At 32.7% G+C, this 26,547-nt stretch overlaps 1 protein-coding gene across 1 annotated transcript in view; it reads right to left on the reverse strand.

Moving 5' to 3' along the window:
- Positions 1 to 1,452: 1,452 nt before the first annotated feature.
- Positions 1,453 to 26,547, reverse strand: part of LOC119601878 (dolichyl-diphosphooligosaccharide--protein glycosyltransferase subunit STT3B) — a 134,027-nt gene continuing 108,932 nt past the window's right edge. Inside the window, exon 5 of the mRNA XM_037953114.1 lies at positions 1,453 to 1,687. Within this exon, the coding sequence (XP_037809042.1) occupies positions 1,616 to 1,687 (72 nt within the window). The 3' untranslated portion in view covers positions 1,453 to 1,615. The remainder of the gene's footprint in view (positions 1,688 to 26,547) is intronic.

Here is a 26,547-nt window from a genome sequence, read left to right on the forward strand (position 1 = left end):
GGGACCTTGTATGGGAGCTATGTCCAATTATGGACCGATCCAGAAAATTTTTCTCTGAATGATTTCTATTGACATAAGATTTTAATTTGTAAAATTTTGTAAAGATTTCGACATTGTGACGGAAGTTATTAATAAAAACCCCATTTTCCGGGAATATGTACTTTTGTATTGGAGGTATATGAAATTGTGGACCGATTCAGGCAATTTTCAGCGGGAATCAAGCTCTTGTATAGAAAGGAATGTATGCTGATTTTCATGGAATTATCATTCACAGTTTTCGAGAAAATTACATCAGAATGTGTAAAAAATGCTTATTTTTTTCGAGGTTGTTTCAAATTTTGATTCATAACTTTTCCCGGTGTGAACCGATTTTGCTCATTTTCAATACCAAACTGCCTAGGACAATAATAAATATTTTGGGTGAATTTCGTTAATTTTTGTTGCTTCGTGTTAACGTGAGAATGTTTTATACAGACAGACAGACAGACAGACAGACGGACGGACGGACATAGCTAAATCGACTCAGAATTTCATAAGGTCCAAGAATATATATACTTTGTTGGGTCTCAGATGAATATTTCTTGGTGTTACACACGGAATGACAAAGTTATATATACCCTCTATCACCACTGATGGTGGTGGAGGGTATAAAAATATGGATGAGAGAATCCCATAAGGCCTCTTGGAATAATGAAACGGTGGGTAGAACCACAAAGATTCTATGGGGTGACCCTGATGGGAGCAAGACGAGAAATCTTCTCAAAATGAGCAAGTCTGAGGTTAGTATGATGGTACGTATTCTCAGTGGACACACAGTATTACGAGCACATCTATAGAAAATTGGACGTGCGGATTCAGATGAATGTAGAGCATGTGGAGAGGACAGTGAAACTCTGGAGCACTTTCTTTGCCATTGTCAGGCATTCGTCGAAGTTAGATCCAAGTATCTTGGAAGTGATGTTATTTCGGAAATAACATTCTTAACCAACACCGATTGGAAGATTCTTAGGAATTACGTCCAGGAAACTGAGTTTCTGAACATGGAAAAATAATACATTCAGTGAACAATTTTTTTTTCTTGAATTGGAGCGCACAACAGGCCCGATAGTGGCCTAGGTGTATTTCTTCGGATTTGATGTAGTATACATCCTCCTATCAACCTAACCTAACCTAACCTATGGCACTGTTTACGAAATTTTTAAGCACTTTTAAAGCTATAGGGTTGCCACAGTTTTAAAAATTTAAATGAAAAATAGTCAGTTTTCACTCTCATGGAACTTCCTTTACGTGTTTACAAAATTATAAGGAAATCGGTGACTATGGGAAAAATCTTTTAAATCGGAATTCTTCTATAATAATAATATTTTGAGCAACTTTTTTTTTAGAAAATAAAGAACACAAAAATATAAATAATTCTGTTATGACAAGAACTATAAATAAAACTCGTATTTATATAGGATTATAATTATTTTTATTACATCTCAAGAAAAAATTAAATCTTTTACAAAAAAACGTATATACATTTCATGCATAATAGTGAATCATTGAATTGTATACATACAAAGTGAAAAAAACTGCTTTGTATTTTTATTATTCCTGGAGTGTACAAGTTGATCTATTTACGATTCCTTATTCCTTTCACAACGATTGGTCTATTCTTTATATAACCTTTTCTTCGTTTAATATTCTGAAAAAAAATAAAAGTTTAAATTCAAATTAAATATATAGGTTATAAATTGTATTTAGTAAATAGAATTTTCATACGAAAATATACATATACGTTTTATTTTTACACTAACTATACCCAGTGTGCTTTGCTACCCTAAAAGCAATATAAATAAAAAATCAATTAACGATTTTGAAGATTCTAACTACAATAGTCTTCCACATATACAATTTGTTACATATGAGAGATGCCACGCAAATTATTGCAAGTTTGTCAATTTTCCCGAACGTTAATTAAGATTTTAATGTAATCTATGAAAAATTTTAATAATATAATAGTTTACCAGATATGCGAAATTTTGAATTTAATTCATATAGGAGGTGCCAAGCCACGCATTGAAAATCCGCCCGTTATTCTCTAAATGTTCACATGAATGACAAAGTTCTTCATGTAAAATTTTAAGATTCTAGCTCTTATAGTTTCTCAGCTAAACAATTTTTTCTATATAGACGTGTTTTTAATAAGCTCCGCAGTTTTTGACAGTTTTGAATTATATATTCAATTACTTTGTAATTAAAATTTGTAATTTTTTATCGTGTTCTATACTGTGATTTTAGTACCATTACTAGCAAATAAACAGAGAAAAAACCCATATAAAACCCAAACAAAAAGCAATATAATAATAACCAAAACAAAGATCTAAACTAAAACAAATTGATATACAAAACACTACAAAAGAAAATAAAACACAAAAAGCAAAAACAATTCATGCGGTGTCTCTCTACATAGTTGTTACAAACCAAACAAAACAAAATAGAAAAGAAAAGAGAACATTATACAAACACGCTCTAATATGGATATTCAAGAGTTTGAACATCATAACGATGACAGAAAAGCTTCTTCGATATCAACTCCTGCGAATAAACGTATGAGAGACGCACTTCAAAACTATCTTCTCGGTAATGTGATGAAAACACCAAGGTTAAACAACACTGGATCCCAGCTCAAATTCATGACATTCATGGACAAACGTTTTGATAAACTCAGGGAACAAATACAAACCATGATACAAGAAAAATTTAATGAAAATAAAACTGATCTCTTAACTGAACTAGATAAGAGACTAAACTCGATGAAATGTGATTTGAATGCAGTTACTAACAGAGTAAATAAATTAGAATCTGTCGCAAGTGATTTAATGAACATGAAAACTGAAATTAAAAATTTGAAAACCCAACAAGTAAGAGTGCTATATTCGGCTGTACCGAATCTTATATACCCTTCACCACAGTGTATTTAAAAAATATCAATTCTATAAAATTTCAATTTATTTCATTTTCCCGTTTATATAATTATTATAGCAATAGCAAAACGAACAACAACAACGCTAAACGAAATAAACACAAAAAAAACAAAATACACAAGACAGTGAAACCAACAGACATTCAAACATACGAAACGAAATACACAAAAAAAAAACAAAAACAAAATACACAACGCAATGAAACCAACAGACACCCAAACATACGAAACTGAATGCACCAAAAAACAAAAACAATATACACAAGTAAGAGTGTTATATTCGGCCATGCCGAATCTTATATACCCACCATCAAATCATCCTTATTAATAAATTTTGATATTATCGATCTAGTTTGAATCATATGTTGATATTAATATGAACATCACGGACATATTTGGAAGAGGGCCAAGGGCTTAAGCATGGACCGTGCTATTCCGAATTAAAAATATTAATTTTGTTTGACCCAATATTTATAACCAAAAACTGTTTTTTTGTAAGAGTGGTTATATGGAGGGTAGAGTCAATTATGGACCTATCCTTGTCGGTTTATTCAATAATTGTTTGTATCTAATGTCGCTGTACTCGTATTTTTAATTCAGTCATGAGGTTTAAAGTAATTTTCTGAAGAAAGCCGAAAATGGGGGTTTGATAGTTATCGACCGATCTTCATCAAATTCAGTTGAAAAATTTCAGTTCCTATAAAACTACCATAATTTGGAAGAACTTTTGAGTCACACATGAGCGTTTAAGTGATTTTCTGGAGCGAATCAATTATAGACCGATTTCAATAAGGACCGATCCTTATAAAATTTGATAGAGAGGTTTTGGCTCGCACGAAATTTGTTTATGTATAATTTTACCGCTGTACTCACATTTTTGAGTCAGTAATGAGCGTTAAAGTCATTGTATAAAGGAGACCTTATTAGGGGGTTAGGGTCAATTATGGACACATCCTCATAAAATTTAAGAAAATGATTTTAGTTCCTATAAAACTTTTTTATGTCGAATTTTATTGTTATGCATATGCTTCTTAAGGTAGATATGAGCATTAAAGTCCTTTTCTGAAGGGGACCTTATAGGAGGTAGGGTCAATTATGGACCGATCCTTATAAAATTCTACGAAGAGATTTATGTTCCCATAAAACATGTTTGTGCCGAATTTCACAGCTATTGATGCTTCTCTTAGAAAGTTATGGGCGATAAAGTCATTTTCTGAAGGGTACTTTATATGGGGGTAGGGTCAATTATGGGCCTATCCTTATAAAATTTTACAAAGAGATTTATGTTCCCATAAAACATGTTTGTGCCGAATTTCATCGCTATTGATGCTTTTCTTAGCCAGTTATGGGCGATAAAGTCATCTTCTGAAGGGGACTTTATATGGGGGGTAGGGTCAATTATGGACCGATCCTTATAAAATTATATGAAGAGATTAATGTTCCCATAAAACATGTTTGTGCTGAATTTCACCGCTATTGATGCTTCTCTTAGCCAGTTATAGGCCATAAAGTCATTTTCTGAAGGGGACTTTAAATGGGGGGTAGGGTCAAGTATGGACCGATCCTTATAAAATTTTACGAAGAAATTTACGTTCCCATAAAACATGTCTGTGCGGAATTCCACCGCTATTGATGTTTCTCTTAGCCAGTTATGGCCGATAAAGTCATTTTCTGAAGGGGACTTTATATGGGGGGTAGGGTCAATTATGGGCCTATCCTTATAAAATTTTACAAAGAGATTTATGTTCCCATAAAACATGTTTGTGCCGAATTTCATCGCTATTGATACTTTTCTTAGCCAGTTATGGGCGATAAAGTCATCTTCTGAAGGGGACTTTATATGGGGGGTAGGGTCAATTATGGACCGATCCTTATAAAATTATATGAAGAGATTAATGTTCCCATAAAACATGTTTGTGCCTAATTTCACCGCTATTAACGATTCTCTTATCCAGTTATATGCGATAAAGTCATTTTCTGAAGGGGACTTTATATGGGGGGTAGGGTCAATTATGGGCCTATCCTTATAAAATTTTACAAAGAGATTTATGTTCCCATAGAACATGTTTGTGCCGAATTTCACCGCTATTGATGCTTCTCTTAGCCAGTTATGGGAGATAAAGTCATTTTCTGAAGGGGACTTTATATGGGCGGTAGGGTCAATTATGAGCCTATCCTTATAAAATTTTAAAAAGAGATTTAGGTTCCCATAAAATATGTTTGTGCCGAATTTCACCGATATTGGTTCTTCCCCTAGCAAGTTATGAGCGATAAAGTCATTTTCTGAAGGGGATTTTATATGGGGGTAGGGTCAATTATGGACCGATCCTTATAAAATTTTACAGTGAGATTTAAGTTCCCATAGAACATGTTTGTGCCGAATTTCACCGCTATTGATGCTTCTCTTAGCCAGTTATGGGCGATAAAGTCATTTTTTGAAGGGGATTTTATATGGGGGGTAGGGTCAATTATGGACCGATCCTTATAAAATTTTACAAGGAGATTTAGGTTCCCATAAAACATGTTTGTGCCGAATTTCACTGCTATTGATGCTTCTCTTAGGCAGTTATGGGCGATAAAGTCATTTTCTGAAGGGGACTTTATATGGGGGGTAGGGTCAATTATGGACCGATCCTTATAAAATTTTACAGAGAGATTTAAGTTCCCATAGAACATGTTTGTGCCGAATTTCACCGCTATTGATGCTTCTCTTAGCCAGTTATGGGCGATAAAGTCATTTTCTGAAGGGGATTTTATATGGGGGGTAGGGTCAATTATGGACCGATCCTTATAAAATATAACAAAGACCTTTTGATTCCCATGAAACATGTTTGTGCCAAATCTCACCGCTATTGGTTCTTCCCTTAGCAAGTTATGAGCGATAAAGTCATTTTCTGAAGGGGGCCTTATATGGGGGCTAGGCGAAATTGTGGACCGATATTGCCCATTTTCAATACCAAACAAACTGCATCAACTAAAAGTATCTGTGCAAAATTTCAGCTCGCTAGCTGCTTCCATTTGGACTCTATCGTGTTTTCAACAGACAGACAGACAGACAGACGGACAGACGGACAGACGGACGGACATGGCTAGATCGTCTTAGAATCTAATAAGGACCCAGAATATATATACTTTTGTGGGACTTAGACGAATATTTCAATGTGTTACAAACGGAATGACAAAAACAATATACCCCCCATCTTTTTTGATGGTGGGTATAACAAGGCAATGAAACACACAGCCATCCAAACATATAAAACGAAATACTCAATGAATAAGCAGTGTTGTTGTTGTTGCTTATATCAAAGCATGAAAAAAATTGTCTTTTTTATGAAATTTTCAGAGGTTGTCTCGGATTTTTGCTCATGTCTCCGTTATTTATGAACCGATTTTGCTGATTTTAAATAGCGATCTTCTCGAAAGCATGTCTAACAGAATTATTGAAGATTCGGATCTCGCCGATATCTGGGGTCCTCTAAAAACTGATTTCAACAAACACACAGACGGACAGACAGACGGACATAGCTTAATCAACTCCGCTACCTATAAGGATCCAGAATATATATACTTTATGGGGTCGGAAAATTATATTATAGAAATTACAAACGGAATGACAAACTTATATATACCCTTCTCACGAAGGTGAAGGGTATAATAAATAACACCTCCCCCTCATTAACAACAAAAACAGCAAGTTAAAACTTAAATTAAAAAACACCAACATGTAAATATAAATATTATATTCTAATATCCTAATCCTAATATATATGATAAATCTCTTTGTAAGTCTGTTCGTCAATCACGCCTAAACGGCTGGACCGATTTTCTTCAGAACTTGGACTAGGAGGGGGTAAAATGTGTGAAAAACGTGCAAAATTAGTACTTTTGATAGTAAATACTGATTTTGTCTATCCTTAAGCATAAGCATTTTCGATTAACCTACTTAATTTTTTAGAAATATATATTAGTAAAGTGCCGTTGCGAAAATTGGACCGGAAGTGGACTAAAAAATAGGAATGACAAACTTATATACATATACCCTTCTCACGAAGGTGAAGGGTATAATTAAAACGAAAATAAAAGTGTAGCTTGTGAACTACGTATTAACGGTATCCCATTTAATCAAAATTAAAATCCAATGCAAACGTTCAATGATATTTGCTCGACAATAAACATTTCTGTACCTGCAGTTAAATCAATATATAGGTTAATAAACCAGAATAATAAGTTCAAAACCAACTCACCCGATGCCGCGATTATAGTGAAAATGTGGTCGCCCTATGATAAAAATTCGTTTTCAAAAGCACTCTCTAACTTTAAGAAAAATAATAAAGGTTTCAATTTCACTTTAAATGATATCGGTCTCGGGTCTTCTTCCAAATTTTATTAATGAAAATGCCAAAATCATTCCAATTCCAAAATCTAATTCTGATTACAGGCCCATAGCAATTCTTCCATTTCTGTCTAAGGCCTTTGAAACACTTCTCCATATTCAAATGTCTTCTTTCCTAAATAATAATTGCCTAATTACTGATCGACAATCCGGGTTTAGATCAAATCATAGTTGCTTGACGGCCTTAAGTGATGTAACAGAGGACATCAGAAGGGAAATAGATAAAAACAATGCTACTTTTCTAGTACTATTAGATCATTCCAAAGCATTTGACACCGTGGACAACACTATTCTTGGATTCAAACTTCGTCACTTTTTTAACTTTTCATCTACATCTACTCGGCTAATATTATCATATCTAACATTAAGAAATCAGTATGTACACACATCAACATCAGACTTCAAATGCTTATTGGTAAGCAGAGGTGTCCCTCAGGGGTCAATAATTGGACCACTTCTCCTCTCCCTGTATGCAAACGATTTGCCTGACCAAATTAAACATTGCAAAATTAGGATGTACGCAGATGATGTCCAGATATATATTAGCTGTAAATTAACATGTGTTGATGATTGTATCTTAAAACTTAACGAAGATCTGCATCGAATATATATGTATTTGGGCCACAGCAAATGGACTTAGTATTAACCCAAATAAATCCAATTGTATAGTCTTTACAAAGAGATCAACAATAACAGGACCTTTACCACTAATTAAATTAAATAACGAATGTATAAACTTTGAAAGATCTACTAAAAACCTTGGTATTACATTAAATAATAATCTCAACTGAAGGATCATATTATATATGCATGCGGTCGCACGTACGCTATGCTCAGAACTCTCTGGAGAACACAATACTTTACACCACTTAAAATAAGAATGCTTCTTGCCAAAACATACCTCATGCCTACATTATTATATGGTTGTGAACTTTTTGCTAGTTGTGACACAATTAGCTTTTCAAAACTTAAAGTAATTTTCAATAATATCACCCGATATATTTTTAATTTAAAAGGCCGTACTAGTATATCACCGTTTTCCCGAAAAAATTTTTGGAATGCCACTTAAAAATCTGTTGAATACCAAAGTGTTAATAATGTTACGTAAAATAATATATAACCAGCAACCTGAACACCTTTACAGACGTATACAGTTTTCAAGGTCAAACAGGGGTAAAAGACTTACTACACTCCAATATTTATTTATTTATTTATTTGAACAATGCAGTACAACAAGAATGCTGGTCTTATTTAAAAGTACTGGTTAGATATAGGCAGAATAGATTTTATAAAGAAAATTGTACATTTAAGTTCTGTGAAGATACATTTTGTGTAGGCAGTTTAAATTGTTGTCATTTTACATATTACATTAATATTAATATTTTAAGTTTAGCAAAATTAGTTTTAATCTATGTTAATTATGTTTGTTAGGAGAAGTATGTTTTTATTGCGCATTTAAACTGATTTGCATTGCTTAGTAACTGTATATTATGAGGGAGTTGGTTCCATAAGCGAATAGAATTAATATAGAAATGTCGCTCAGATATTAGTTTGTAGTATCGTATAGAGTTAATTTTGTTTCCTCTATTTGACACTGACAGTTGTAACCTTTCGTATAAATAATTAGGTTGTTTTGTGTATATAAGTTTGTGCAATAGAATAAGTGCACGGGATTTTATGAAGTTTTCGAATGAAATGTTATAAATCTGCTTTGATAGATGTGAGATACGGCTATATCTATTGCATCTATATACATATCTTGCAATGTTGTTATATGTTGTATTGAGCTTTTTCTTGCTTGTAGAGTCTAGACCTACAAACAGTTCACAACCATAAGTGAGCCCGGGTATTAAATATGTTTTTGCTAGAAGCATACGTATATTAAGTGGTGTAAAATATTGAGTCCTCCATAGGTTTCTCATCATGGCATACGTTCTACCACAAACTACATTAATATGATCAACCCAGTTAAGTTTTTCATTAAATATGACTCCGAGGTTTTTGGCATGCTTTACAACTTCAATAGTTGAATTTCCAATGATAAATGGTGACAGTGAGGATGGCAATGTATTTTCTTTACCAATTATAATAGCTTTAGATTTGTTTGCATTTAGGCATAGACCATTAGCTGAGGCCGATTTGTAAACATTATCTAGATCGTGATTCAGTTTATTTATGCAGTTATTTATATCATCTTGTCGGCAACTAATATAAAGTTGTACGTCATCTGCATACATATGTATTTCAGAATGTTTTATATAAGAGGGTAGATCATTTGAGTATATCGTGTATAATAATGGTCCCAAAATCGATCCTTGTGGAACACCTCTTGATATTGAGCAGCTGTTGGATTTATTATGACCATGATGAACTGCTTGGGTTCTATTACTTAGGTATGAAAATATTAGTTTTGTAGAAGTTGACGAAAAGTTAAATATATTCTTTAGTTTATGCCAAATTTCAGAATGGCAGTTCTATATCAACGCTATCCGCCTTTGGAACATTCTACCTAACGCGTGCACAAAACAATTAACGCTTTAACCTTTAAAAAGTTAATTTTGCAACAATTTTCAAATCGATATCAAATTAATATTTATATGTAATTTTGTATTTTATATTGTCAACTTGCTTTTATTTAAATTAATTTTTGTAATAATTTTGTATTTTTTGCTACTGCAATATGATAACTAACTCTTATGCTGCAATATAAGACTACAAGTCTTGTGCATAGGCTTTCCAATAAATAATAATAAATAAATAAATAAATAAATAGGGTACTAACATTTATTCATATGTCAAACTAATTTTAATTAGGTCGAGAAAAATTTGTATTAATAGGCCAGTTTGAAAACATTTCAATATAATGATTTATCTGTACACAGAACTTACTCATTTTGAATTTTATCCGGATCCTTATATGGGAGCTAAGACAACCTACGGACCGATCCGGGAAAAAAATTCCGTAGAATGATTTATATATACAAAATACACATTTATGTCGAATTTTATCTCGATAACTTTGATTGTCAATGTGGGAGGTGTGACCAATTATCGACCGATAAGGAAAAAATTTCGTATAATGATTTATATGCCAAAAAAAAATTCAAGTCGAATTTTACTACAATAGATTTATTAATTAATGATTTATGTGCGTTTAGGTGAGGAAGTGGACTTTATATGTATAGGAGCTATGACCTTACACAAAACATATTTGTGTCGAATTTTATCAAGATATCTTTATTTGATAATGAAATATGTGTGTTTAAGTGATTTTTTTGAAGTGGACCTTATATAGGAGCTATTAACATATATGGACCAATCCGGAAAAAATTTGGTAGAATGATTTATATGCTCACAAAACATATTCAAGTCGTACTTTACCCCGATAGCTTTTTTATTCAAAGAAATATATGCGTTTAAGTGATTTTTTGGACTTTATAAGGAAGCCTATCCATATAATGACAAAACACATTTGTGTCGAATTTTATCAACATAACTTTATTTGACAATTAAATATGTGCGTTTAAGTGATTTTCGGAAGTGAACCTTATATGGGAGCTATGACCAATTATGGGCCTATCCGGAAAAAAATTCGTAGAGTGACTCATATAAAGACAAAACATATTTATTTCGAATTTTATCACGATAGCTTTATTTGACAATGAAATATGTGTTTATAAGTGATTTTCGCAATTGGGCCTTATATGGGAGCTATGACCAATAATGGACCGATCCGTAAAAAAATTTGTAGAATGATTTGTATGTATACAAAACATATTTGTGTCGAATTTTATTTCGATAGCTTGATAATTCAATGAAATATATGCGTTTAATGTTTTTCGGAAGTGGACTTTATATGGGAGCTATGACCAATTATGGGCCTATCCGGAAAAAATTTCGTAGAGTGATTCATATTTAGACTAAACATATTTGTGTCGAATTTTATCAAGATATCTTTATTTGACAATGAAAAGTGAGCTTTTAAATGATTTTCGGAAGTGGGCCTTATATGGGAGCTATGACCAATAATGGACCGATCCGTAAAAATTTTGGTAGAATGATTTTTATGTACACAAATCATATTTAACTCGAATTTTATCACAATAACTTTATTCATCAATAAAATATGTGCGCTTAGGTGATTTTCCGAAGAGGACCTTATATGGGAGCTATGACCAATTGTGGACCGACTGAGTTCTACGCTGATAATATAATTTCTGTTCATATTATATTTGCATGTACAAAATTTTGTGTTGATAGCGATATATTTGAAGGTGTTATTAATGACAAACTAATTTCCGGGAATATATACCTTTGTATGTGGGCTATGGGAAATATTACATCGATTGTAAAGATTTTGAACATAATTGATCACTGCCCTGAAAAAATAATGTGTGATAAAATTCATAGAAATATCTTTAGTAGTTTCTGAGAAAACTTCAAAAGAATTATGAAAAAAACGTAATTTTCTTCGAGGTAGTCTGAAACTTTTAGTCATAACTTTTTACACGTTGTGAACCGATTTTGCTGATTTTCAATACCAAACTGCTTAGGATAATAATAAATATTTTGGGTGAATTTGGTTGATTTCCTTTGCTTAGTTTTAACGTGAGCGTGTTTTAGGCAGACAGACGGACATAGCTAAATCGACTCAGAATTTCATAAGGACCCAGAATATATACCTATACTTTGTTGGGTCTTAGATGAATATTTCTTGGTGTTACACACGGAACGACAAACTTATATATACCCTCTATCACCACTGATGGTGGTGGAGGGTATAAAAACATATGGGGGCAAAATGGGCGGACTAGCTATAGTGGGCGTGGCCCCTCCCATATAAAGAAAACCTTAAATTAGTATATCTGAGAAAATATAACAGCTAGAGTCATCCAATTTTTCGGAGCCACTTTAGTATCAACATGAATATTTAGGACAAAAAATTAGCGGACTAGCAATAAGAATTAAATACAAACAAGTTAGAGTGCTATATTCGGCTATGCCGAATCTTAAATACCCTCCACCAGCAAGCTACTTTTTATTAAAACTCATTTAACTATCTAATTTTTAGATAACTTGACAACATTTTTGTTTTCGTAGTGAGGGTACTAACATTTATGCATATTTGGAACTAATTTTTATTAGGTTCATAAAATTGTATATTAATAGGCCAGTTGCAAACGTTTTAATATAATGTATTATCTATACACAAACATACTCATGTCGAATTTTATCTGGATATAATCTTTTAATAATGAATTAAGTGGTATTAAGTTATTTTCAGAAGTAAAATTCCGTATAACGATTTATATATACAAAATACACATTTATGTCGAATTTTATCCCGATGACATTGATTTCAATACGCGTTTAAGTGTTTTCGAAAATGATCCTTATATGGGAATTGTGACCAATTATGGACCGATCAAGAAAAAAATTTCGTATAATGATTTATATGCAAAAAAAGAAATTGAAGTCGAATATTACTGTAATAGATTTATGTAGGAGCTATGACCAATTACGGGCCTCTCCAGAAAAATTTCGTAGAGTGATTCATATGTATGTACACAAAATATATTTGTGTCAAATTTTATCAAGATAGCTTTATTTGACAATGAAATATGTGAGTTTAAATGATTTTCGGAAGAGGGCCTTATATGGGAGCTATGACCAATAATGGACCGATCCGGGGAAAAATTGGTATTATGAATTATATGTACACAAAACATATTCAAGTTGAACTTTATACCGATAGCTTTATTTATCAATGAAACATATGCGTTTAATTGAGCTGGGAGCTATGAGCAATTATGGTCCTATTCGAAAAAAAATTTCGTAGAGTAATTCATATATAGACGAAACATATTTGTGTCGAATTTTATCAAGATACCTTTATTTGGCAATGAAATATCTGCGTTTAAGTGATTTTCGAAAGTGGGCCTTAGGTGATTTTCCGAAGAGGACCTTATATGGGAACTATGACCAATTGTGGACCGACTGAGTTCTACGCTGATAATATAATTTCTGTTCATATTATATTTGCATGTACAAAATTTTGTGTTGATAGCGATATATTTGAAGGTGTTATTAATGACAAACTAATTTCCGGGAATATATACCTTTGTATGTGGGCTATGGGAAATATTACATCGATTGTAAAGATTTTGAACATAATTGATCACTGCCCTGAAAAAATAATGTGTGATAAAATTCATAGAAATATCTTTGGTAGTTTCTGAGAAAACTTCAAAAGAATTATGAAAAAAACGTAATTTTCTTCGAGGTAGTCTGAAACTTTTAGTCATAACTTTTTACACGTTGTGAACCGATTTTGCTGATTTTCAATACCAAACTGCTTAGGATAATAATAAATATTTTGGGTGAATTTGGTTGATTTCCTTTGCTTAGTTTTAACGTGAGCGTGTTTTAGGCAGACAGACGGACATAGCTAAATCGACTCAGAATTTCATAAGGACCCAGAATATATACCTATACTTTGTTGGGTCTTAGATGAATATTTCTTGTTGTTACACACGGAACGACAAACTTATATATACCCTCTATCACCACTGATGGTGGTGGAGGGTATAAAAACATATGGGGGCAAAATGGGCGGACTAGCTATAGTGGGCGTGGCCCCTCCCATATAAAGAAAACCTTAAATTAGTATATCTGAGAAAATATAACAGTTAGAGTCATCCAATTTTTCGGAGCCACTTTAGTATCAACATGAATATTTAGGACAAAAAATTAGCGGACTAGCAATATGAATTAAATACAAACAAGTTAGAGTGCTATATTCGGCTATGCCGAATCTTAAATACCCTCCACCAGCAAGCTACTTTTTATTAAAACTCATTTAACTATCTAATTTTTAGATAACTTGACAACATTTTTGTTTTCGTAGTGAGGGTACTAACATTTATGCATATTTGGAACTAATTTTTATTAGGTTCATAAAATTGTATATTAATAGGCCAGTTGCAAACGTTTTAATATAATGATTTATCTATACACAAACATACTCATGTCGAATTTTATCTGGATATAATCTTTTAAGCTTAGCTTTATTTGACAATGAAATATGTGAGTTTAAATGATTTTCGGAAGAGGGCCTTATATGGGAGCTATGACCAATAATGGACCGATCCGGGGAAAAATTGGTATTATGAATTATATGTACACAAAACATATTCAAGTTGAACTTTATACCGATAGCTTTATTTATCAATGAAACATATGCGTTTAATTGAGCTGGGAGCTATGACCAATTATGGTCCTATTCGAAAAAAAATTTCGTAGAGTAATTCATATATAGACGAAACATATTTGTGTCGAATTTTATCAAGATACCTTTATTTGGCAATGAAATATCTGCGTTTAAGTGAATTTCGAAAGTGGGCCTTATATGGGAACTACGACTAATAAAGGACCGATCCGAACAGAAATTTGGTAGAATGATTTGTATGTACACAAAACATATTCAGCTCGAATTTTATCACAAAAGCTTTATTTATCAATGAAATATGTGCGTTTAGGTGATTTTTGGAGGTGGACCTTATATGGGAGCTATGACCAATTGTGGACCGACTGAGATCTACGTTGGTAGTATGATTTTTATTCATATTATATTTGTATGTACCGATATATTTGAGGGAGTTATTAACGATAAACTAATTTCCGGGAGTATACACCTTTGTATGGGGGCTATGGGAAATATTGGATCAAATGTTATGAATTTGAACATACTTGATCCCTGGCACAAAAAAATAATGTTTGACAAAATTCATCGAAATATCTTTGGTAGTTTCTAAGAAAACTACTTATGAATTGGGAAAAAAACTTGGCTTCGTTTTAACATGAGCGTGTTTTACACAGATAGACGGACGGACAGACGGACATAGCTAAATCGACTCAGAATTTCATAAGGATCAAGAATATATATACTTTGTTGGTGTTGCACACGGGATGACAAAGTTATATATACCCTCTATCGCCACTGATGTTGGTGAAGGGTATAAAAATCGTTTATTTGGGAAACTATTGGAGTTGGAATCTTAAAATTTTGCACGAAGCTCTTTAACAACTATGTGAATATTTTGGGAGAACTATAGGCTACTTTTTATTTTAAAATTTCATATGGGCAAAGTGCCACGCCCACAGACATAATAAGTATTTAAAATCACATAACTGCAACAGCTAGAGTCCTCAAATTTTGTATGGACAACTTTGACATCCACATGAACATATGGGGACAATATGGGCGGACTAGCTATAGTGAGCGTGGCCCCTCCCATATAAAGAAAATCTTAAATTAGTATATCTGAGAAAATATAACAGCTAGAGTCCTCTAATTTTTCGGAGCCACTTTAGTATCAACATGAATACTTAGGACAAAAAATTGGCGGAATAGCAATAGTGGGCGTGGTACTCCTATATGAATTAAATACAAAAAATCGTTTATTTGGGAAACTATTGGAGCTGGAATCTTTATATTTTGCACGAAGCACTTTAACATCTATGTGAACATTTTGGAGGAAAAATTGGCGGACTAGCAAGTACCACTTCCCATATGAATTAAATACAAAAATTCGTTTATCTAGAAACTATTACAGGTAGAATCTTAAAATTAACATAAAAATGAACATTTGGAAGTAAAATGTGCGGACATTCATTTCATTTCTCGGAACCTTTCATATGAATTAAATACAAAAATTTGTATATCTAAGGAACTATTAGAGCTAAAATCCTTAAATTTTGCGCTAACAACTCTGACATGTGAATATTTGAATCTAGAATCCTACAATTTTACAATTTTGGGAGGTACCATACACTGGGTATAGCTAGTTTTTTATAAAAACACTAGCTAAAACCCGACGTGCTTTGCTACCCCTGTCGATATAAAATAAAAAATATTCAAAATATATTAAAATACATTTTTATACCCACCATCAAAAAAGATGGGGGGTATATTGATTTTGTCATTCCGTGTGTAACACATCGAAATATTGTTCACAGACCCCATAAAGTATATATATTCTGGAACCTCGTAAGATTCTAAGACGATCTAGCTATGTCCGTTCGTCTGTCCGTCTGTCTGTTGTTGGCACGATAGCGTCCACAAAAAAGAGATATTGAGATGAAATTTTCCCAAAATATTTTTTATTCACCAGAAATGTTTGGTATTGAAAATGGGCAATTCGCTCAACGATTTCACAAAGCTCCCATACAAATGTACCACCCGGAATATTGTGTATAGAGCTTCAAACATTCACAACTTCGTTGTTTATGAAGCAAATCCAACAAAATTTCGCACAAGTCAGTTTTTTGACCTCTGAAATAAAATTATGGCGGACATAGGACCACAATTGGTCCTACCCCTCATATAAGGTCGCCTTTTGAAAATTACTATAATGCTGATTACTGGCTTAAACATACGAATATAGCGATGAAATTCGACATACATAGATTTCATGAAAGCCAAAATCTCTCTACCAAATTTTATGTGGATCGGTCCATAATTGACCCTACCCCCCGTATAAGGTCCCATTCAGAAAATTATTTTAACGTTCATTATTGGCGTAAAAATACGAGTATAGCGATGAAATTTGACATAAGTATGTCTTATATGACAACACCTTTCAATCAAATGTTTTGTGGATCGGTCCATAATTGACCCTACCCCCATATAAGGTCCCCTCCATAAAATTACTCTAACGCTCATTACTAGCTTAAAAATACGAGTATAGCGAAGAAATTTGACATAAGTATCTTAGGAGCCAAAACCTTTCCAGCAAATTTTATGGGGATCGGTCCATAATGGACCCTACCCCCTATATAAGGTCCCCTCCATAAAAAAACTATAACGCTCATTACTGGCTTAAAAATACGAGCATAGCGATGAAATTTCACAGAAGTAAAGTTTATACGAGCCAAAATCTCTCTAATAAATTTTGTGTGGATCAGTCCAAAATTGGCCCTACCCGCCTACAGGTCGCAATTTGCAAGATAATTTGATGAAATTTGGCACATACTCATTCAAGGACGAATCCACTGAATATGGCTTTTGAGCTCATAAATATGTTAAATGTTCTTGTATCACACCAAAAATTGGCAAAACTTAGTTTTATCTAAGTTTTAATGACACTGCTATATTCTACATAAATAACTTTAATGTAGATGTAGGTGGTTAATATGGGATAGGCCCATGTAACCCTCTTTTAGAAAATACCTTTTTTGTCAATAAATTGTTAAAATATTTCTGAATTAAGGTAAAAATTAATTTAAACGCTTAACGCTTAATTTAATCAACATTTGTAACATAATCACTGGTGTAGGGCATCATATGGTCGGCCATGCCCAACTATAAATTTTTACTTGATTATTTATTTGTTTTATTTATTCATTGAAGTAGTTTGAATTATCTGAAAATATGCATTTATTTATATCCAGCAAATACATATTTCCCTTATTTACCCGTTTTCCCCCTTAATATATAATATATATTTCTAACAAATTAAGTAGGTTAATCGAAAATGCTTATGCTTAAGGAGAGACAAAATCAGTATTTACTATCAAAAGTACTAATTTTGCACGTTTTTCACACATTTTACCCCCTTTTTGCCACCTCCTAGTCCAAGTTCTGAAAAAAATATAGCCTATAACACTCTCTAAGTATAGATCTAACTATGTTCCAAATCGGTCCAGCCGTTTAGGCGTGATTGACGAACAAACAAACAAATAAACAAACGAACAGACTTACAAAGAGATTTATAATATATATTAGGATTACGATTTAAGCAGAGAGTTAGCTGCCTTTTTCATGTTGTTTTTTGTTTTGATTTCTTAAAAAAAAACAAGTTAGAGTGCTATATTCGGCTGAGCCGAATCTTCAATACCCTCCACCAGCTGCTTTTATATTAATACTTTTCTAATTGATCAAATATTTGTAGAAAAAAGTTTTCTCATATCTTAAATAGAAAAATCCGTAGATTCAAACAGCTCAAATCTATTACAATTCCAAGATTTATTGAACATTACCAACGCTTGGCGATTTTTATTAATTTGCATGTATGCATGTGTGTGAAAGATTTAAGGATTATCAAAATATATATATATATATATATATATATATATATATATATATATATATATATATAATAATTTTGTTCTACACAAATTGATAATGCAACTAGTTAAATACGGTTTTAGAAGCAGGACCTAGTATGGGAGATATGACCAATTATAGACCGATCGTAAAAAATTCTTTAAGCAAAACTTCTGGAAATGAAAGCTATATTTCAGTAAAATTTTGTATCTATATCGTAATTTAGTAATAAGTAATGTGTGTTATGAGCCGATCGTGCAAAAATCTTGAAATAGAATTTTTGTATCAATAGCTTTATTTGGTAATGAGTAATGTGCATTTAAGAGATTTTCGAAAGAGGACCTTGTGTATATAAAAACAAAATTTCAAAATTCTGTTTCTATATCATTATTTGGTTATTAATATTGTACATTTAAGTAATTTTCTGGAGGGGGCCTAGTATGAGAGCTATGACCAAGTATGGACCGATCGTAAAACAATTTTATAGTGTAATTTATGTATATAAGAGCAATATTTGTGCTAAATGTATGGATATCAATATTTTGTAATGAGTTATGTGCGTTTATGTGATTTTCGGGAGGGAACCTTGCATGGGAGCTATGACCAAGGATGGACCGATAGGAAAAAAATTCCACAGTAATATTTCTGTGCATTTGAGCAATACTTGTACCAAATTTTATATGGATATCTTAATTTAGTAATAGTTATGCGCGTTTAAGTGATTTTCTGGAAGGGACCTTGTATGGGAGCTATGACCAATTATGAACCCCTCGGAAAAAAATTTCACAGTAATATTTCTGTATATGTGAGCAATACCTGTACCAAATTTTATGTGGATATCTTAATTTAGTAATGAGTTATGTACGTTTAAGTGATTTTCAAGTGGGAGCTATGACCAGTTATGAACCGATCGGAAAAAAAATTCACAGTAATATTTTTGTGCATATGAGCAATACCTGTACCAAATTTTATATAGATATCTTAATTTGTTAATGAGTTATGTGCGTTTAAGTGATTTTCGGGAGGGGACCGTGTATGGGAGCTATGTCCAATTATGGACTGATCAGAAAAAAAATTTCTCAGTAATATTTCTGTATGTGAGAGTAATACATGTACCAAATTTTATATGGATATCTTAATTTTGTAATGAGTTATGCGCGTTTAAGTGATTTTAGGGATAGGACCTTGTATGGGAGCTATGACCAATAATGGACCGATCGGAAAAAAAATTCACAATAATATTTCTGTGCACATGTGTAATACTTGTACCAAATTGTATATGGATGTCTTATGTTAGTAATGAGTTATGCGCGTTTAAGTGATTTTCGGGAGGGGACCTTGTATGGGAGCTATGACCAATTATGGACCGACGGAAAAAAAAAATGTCAAAGTAATACTTCTGTATGTGAGGGCAATACTTGTACCAAATTTTATATAGATAACTTGATTTAGAAATGAATTATGTGCGTTTAAGTTATTTTCGGGAGGGGACCTTGTATGGGAGCTATGTCCAATTATGGACCGATCCAGAAAATTTTTCTCTGAATGATTTGTATTGACATAAGATTTTAATTTGTAAAATTTTGTAAAGATCTCGACATTGTGACGGAAGTTATTAATAAAAAACCCATTTTCCGGGAATATGTACTTTTGTATGGGAGGTATATGAAATTGTGGACCGATTCAGGCAATTTTCAGCGGGAATCAAGCTCTTGTATAGAAACGAATGTATGCTGATTTTCATGGAATTATCATTCACAGTTTTCGAGAAAATTACATCAGAATGTGTAAAAAATGCTTATTTTTTTCGAGGTTGTTTCAAATTTTGATTCATAACTTTTCCCGGTGTGAACCGATTTTGCTCATTTTCAATACCAAACTGCCTAGGACAATAATAAATATTTTGGGTGAATTTCGTTAATTTTTGTTGCTTCGTGTTAACGTGAGAATGTTTTATACAGACAGACAGACGGACGGACGGACAGACGGACATAGCTAAATCGACTCAGAATTTCATAAGGTCCAAGAATATATATACTTTGTTGGGTCTGAGATGAATATTTCTTGGTGTTACACACGGAATGACAAAGTTATATATACCCTCTATCACCACTGATGGTGGTGGAGGGTATAAAAACAGATCTAAAGTACCGCTTTATTTTTCTTTTGTATACTACATAAAAAGAAGAATCTTTTTGTTTCAGTTTAAAGTTGATCTTTTGCAAGTGAAGTTGTGTTTTGTTAAATAAGTTATTTTATTGTAAAAATTTAAAATAATTGTGGTAATCTAAATGGCAGAAACGGATTTAAAAATTGGGGTAAATTTACTTCCTATATTCTAGTTTTAATACTGACAATTTCCTCTTGATTGTTTACAGTATCTGTAAAGGAAGATGGCCGAAAGTTTCAAAAGAAAATTAAGATTCATTTCATTTATCTCCGTTAAAATTGTATAATTATATTTTTATTGAATTATCTATAATACATGTTTATTATTTGATGATCATTTTTAAATAAACTTGCATAACTTTAAAATAAATATAAAAAACATATATTTTTTCTATAACAAAATCGGAAGACATTGTACTTTAACTTACAAATGCAAATAGGATTGTAATCTACATACATTACATTCTTATTTGTAAGCGTTTATAGGCGTATCATTAACTTCGCTTAGAACTCCACACATTATGTAACTGAAATTTTAATTTGTCTTAATGATATTGTGGCTTACATTCTAAGCGAGAGCACATCGATGAGGCAGCCTAGGACACTTTTATGTTAAATCTAAGTGGAAGAATAAGTGAAAGCATCACCACTGATGCCACGAAATATCACTTAGATAAGCGAGTACATAATGTGTATTTTTATACCCACCATCAAAAAAGATGGGGGGTATATTGTTTTTGTCATTCCGTTTGTAACACATTGAAATATTCGTCTAAGTCCCACAAAAGTATATATATTCTGGGTCCTTATTAGATTCTAAGACGATCTAGCCATGTCCGTCCGTCTGTCCGTCTGTCTGTCTGTCTGTCTGTTGAAAACACGATAGAGTCCAAATGGAAGCAGCTAGCGAGCTGAAATTTTGCACAGATACTTTTAGTTGATGCAGTTTGTTTGGTATTGAAAATGGGCAATATCGGTCCACAATTTCGCCTAGCCCCCATATAAGGCCCCCTTCAGAAAATGACTTTATCGCTCATAACTTGCTAAGGGAAGAACCAATAGCGGTGAGATTTGGCACAAACATGTTTCATGGGAATCAAAAGGTCTTTGTTATATTTTATAAGGATCGGTCCATAATTGACCCTACCCCCCATATAAAATCCCCTTCAGAAAATGACTTTATCGCCCATAACTGGCTAAGAGAAGCATCAATAGCGGTGAAATTCGGCACAAACATGTTCTATGGGAACTTAAATCTCTCTGTAAAATTTTATAAGGATCGGTCCATAATTGACCCTACCCCCCATATAAAGTCCCCTTCAGAAAATGACTTTATCGCCCATAACTGCCTAAGAGAAGCATCAATAGCAGTGAAATTCGGCACAAACATGTTTTATGGGAACCTAAATCTCCTTGTAAAATTTTATAAGGATCGGTCCATAATTGACCCTACCCCCCATATAAAATCCCCTTCAAAAAATGACTTTATCGCCCATAACTGGCTAAGAGAAGCATCAATAGCGGTGAAATTCGGCACAAACATGTTCTATGGGAACTTAAATCTCACTGTAAAATTTTATAAGGATCGGTCCATAATTGACCCTACCCCCATATAAAATCCCCTTCAGAAAATGACTTTATCGCTCATAACTTGCTAGGGGAAGAACCAATATCGGTGAAATTCGGCACAAACATATTTTATGGGAACCTAAATCTCTTTTTAAAATTTTATAAGGATAGGCTCATAATTGACCCTACCGCCCATATAAAGTCCCCTTCAGAAAATGACTTTATCTCCCATAACTGGCTAAGAGAAGCATCAATAGCGGTGAAATTCGGCACAAACATGTTCTATGGGAACATAAATCTCTTTGTAAAATTTTATAAGGATAGGCCCATAATTGACCCTACCCCCCATATAAAGTCCCCTTCAGAAAATGACTTTATCGCATATAACTGGATAAGAGAATCGTTAATAGCGGTGAAATTAGGCACAAACATGTTTTATGGGAACATTAATCTCTTCATATAATTTTATAAGGATCGGTCCATAATTGACCCTACCCCCCATATAAAGTCCCCTTCAGAAGATGACTTTATCGCCCATAACTGGCTAAGAAAAGTATCAATAGCGATGAAATTCGGCACAAACATGTTTTATGGGAACATAAATCTCTTTGTAAAATTTTATAAGGATAGGCCCATAATTGACCCTACCCCCCATATAAAGTCCCCTTCAGAAAATGACTTTATCGGCCATAACTGGCTAAGAGAAACATCAATAGCGGTGGAATTCCGCACAGACATGTTTTATGGGAACGTAAATTTCTTCGTAAAATTTTATAAGGATCGGTCCATACTTGACCCTACCCCCCATTTAAAGTCCCCTTCAGAAAATGACTTTATGGCCTATAACTGGCTAAGAGAAGCATCAATAGCGGTGAAATTCAGCACAAACATGTTTTATGGGAACATTAATCTCTTCATATAATTTTATAAGGATCGGTCCATAATTGACCCTACCCCCCATATAAAGTCCCCTTCAGAAGATGACTTTATCGCCCATAACTGGCTAAGAAAAGCATCAATAGCGATGAAATTCGGCACAAACATGTTTTATGGGAACATAAATCTCTTTGTAAAATTTTATAAGGATAGGCCCATAATTGACCCTACCCCCATATAAAGTACCCTTCAGAAAATGACTTTATCGCCCATAACTTTCTAAGAGAAGCATCAATAGCTGTGAAATTCGGCACAAACATGTTTTATGGGAACATAAATCTCTTCGTAGAATTTTATAAGGATCGGTCCATAATTGACCCTACCTCCTATAAGGTCCCCTTCAGAAAAGGACTTTAATGCTCATATCTACCTTAAGAAGCATATGCATAACAATAAAATTCGACATAAAAAAGTTTTATAGGAACTAAAATCATTTTCTTAAATTTTATGAGGATGTGTCCATAATTGACCCTAACCCCCTAATAAGGTCTCCTTTATACAATGACTTTAACGCTCATTACTGACTCAAAAATGTGAGTACAGCGGTAAAATTATACATAAACAAATTTCGTGCGAGCCAAAACCTCTCTATCAAATTTTATAAGGATCGGTCCTTATTGAAATCGGTCTATAATTGATTCGCTCCAGAAAATCACTTAAACGCTCATGTGTGACTCAAAAGTTCTTCCAAATTATGGTAGTTTTATAGGAACTGAAATTTTTCAACTGAATTTGATGAAGATCGGTCGATAACTATCAAACCCCCATTTTCGGCTTTCTTCAGAAAATTACTTTAAACCTCATGACTGAATTAAAAATACGAGTACAGCGACATTAGATACAAACAATTATTGAATAAACCGACAAGGATAGGTCCATAATTGACTCTACCCTCCATATAACCACTCTTACAAAAAAACAGTTTTTGGTTATAAATATTGGGTCAAACAAAATTAATATTTTTAATTCGGAATAGCACGGTCCATGCTTAAGCCCTTGGCCCTCTTCCAAATATGTCCGTGATGTTCATATTAATATCAACATATGATTCAAACTAGATCGATAATATCAAAATTTATTAATAAGGATGATTTGATGGTGGGTATATAAGATTCGGCATGGCCGAATATAACACTCTTACTTGTTACCGCTGGGTTTGTACCATACACACAAAATAATTAATGAATAAAAAACAACATGGCGATGAACTATCAAAACGAATTACGAATGTGTCGTAGAAACGGGTTAATTGGCTATCGTCATTCAGAGGCCGAATTAAGTAATTCAACTGCTCGTGTGAACTTGGTATAAGAAGGAACAAGAAGGAGTATATGAATGAAAAAGGGACAAAATTCTTACTTTTGGACGTAAATACTAATTATTGTCTACACTCAAGCAAAAATATTTCCAATTAAGCTTTTAAAGTGTCTAAAATATGTATTTGCAAAGTTCCGTTTCGAAAGTTTGACAAAAAATAAGAGAAAAGGCAAAAAAAAAACTGGAAAAAATTTTACTTCTATGTTTAAGTCTGATTTTTTTCGTTCTAAAGTAAAAATATTTTAGACGATGAGTTTTTAGTTTCAGAGATATGTATATTCGAAAGTCCACCCCTAGAGGGAAAAACAGGAAAAAAGAAATTCAAACTAAACGGGCAAAAACGGCTAATTATGTGTTCCTTTGTTACATTTTTTGTACTTTTATGAAATCTGAAAATTTTTTTATAAATATTTTTCCATAATCGGTCAAAAAATGTATTTTTCAAAAATGTTTTTGCAAAACATCATTGAAGAGGTAAAGGTTCCCCCTCGCGTGATTTTTCTTTATAAATGTTCTACAACATCAATTTCTGAAATGATACAAAATATATTAAACAAAATACATAAATTTGAATAATTCAATGGAGAAGAGGGTATGGGTACTATTTTTGGTACTGTGTTGGTACCTTTATAAATATTGTTCAAATTCAATGAAATTTCTTTTATAGATTTATAAGATCACAAAAAAATTGTAAAGAGTTTCATCATAAGGAGACCTTCAGCATTTTTTGAAACATGAAGAAGTGATGGAAAAATTAACGCTTTATGCTTTAAGTCAAGAATTATTCTTTATACTGAATTAAATATGTATATTATAGTTTTACCTAACTAGATAGAATTATAATTTTAGATTTTTTTTCACGCTTTTTCTTTCTATAGATCTGGTACAAATAAATTTGAGTTGTAGCTTTATAAATTGGCAAAAAAATGTGAAGTAATCTCTTTTTTTATTTCGTAAATGCTATATTATATTATTACAGTCAACGAAATTTGTATATATACACATAAAGCAGATTTATTAGTTTACTCTGGCGGGAGAATACCACCTAAAACTCCGGGCAACGCCGGATACAAAAATCTAGTGTTATATAAAATTTACTCTTTATTTTGTCTGACAAAAAAGTGAATTTACTTTAATTTTAGATGTTATAAAGAGAAATTTTAAGTTCAATATTATTGTTTTATTGTTAATTTTGTAGCATTGTATATTAACTAAATGAAATTAAAAAATTTTCCATATTCAATATCATTTAACATATTTTTCGCTGAAAGAATAATAGAATGAGTACTTTTGTACTTTATGTTGACCGATAGTGTATGTACATTAGATGTGTCCAAAAATACCGTTTTAGTTTGGATGGGTCATATTTTGTTTATTAGTGACTAACTGTTGTTAAATTTTAGTCTAATCGGATAACTGGATCCCATGACGCAAATCGATTGAAAAGTGTAAAATTGGGAAGGTAGGTAGGTTGATAGGAGGATGTATACTACATCAAATCCGAAGAAATACACCTAGGCCAATATCGGGCCTGTTGTGTGCTCCTTATCATGAAGAGAAAAAAATGGGAAAATAATAGGACTTTTTTTGATTTCTCCAGAAATTGTGTTATTAAAAATATCTTTTATTAACTTTTTTTACAAATCTTGTCTTCTAGAAAATTTTCTTCTATCTAAAGATGTATAAAACATTTATATCATAGGGTAAACAACAAAGTTATTGACAATTTCCCAAACCATATATTTAAAAAATCATGCGTTGCATTGGTCTTATTTTGCATACAGATGTGATGTAAACAAAAATATCTACACAACAATTGAGAGCGGTTTTTTGAGTTGGCAATTAAATGCCAAATAATAATCACATTAGTTAATCTAATTAATCGGGGGAGTTTTCCAGTTTTTTCCTACCGAGCGCGTCCCCGGGTGGCGGATAGGGGGTGGTGATGGACCATCTGTCCTCTCCTAGCTTTAATTTCACTTAAGCTGAGGGAGGGCAGATTGTCCACCACCTGGGAATATTATATTCCCCGCGGACCAAAAAACTGGAAAAACAAATATGGAAAATAAAAATAAAAAGATAAAAGTT

Source organism: Lucilia sericata, unplaced genomic scaffold (assembly GCF_015586225.1).
Source record: "Lucilia sericata isolate MDLA Ls3-8-SP2 unplaced genomic scaffold, ASM1558622v1 Contig000195F_arrow, whole genome shotgun sequence".
Taxonomy (NCBI): domain Eukaryota; kingdom Metazoa; phylum Arthropoda; class Insecta; order Diptera; family Calliphoridae; genus Lucilia; species Lucilia sericata.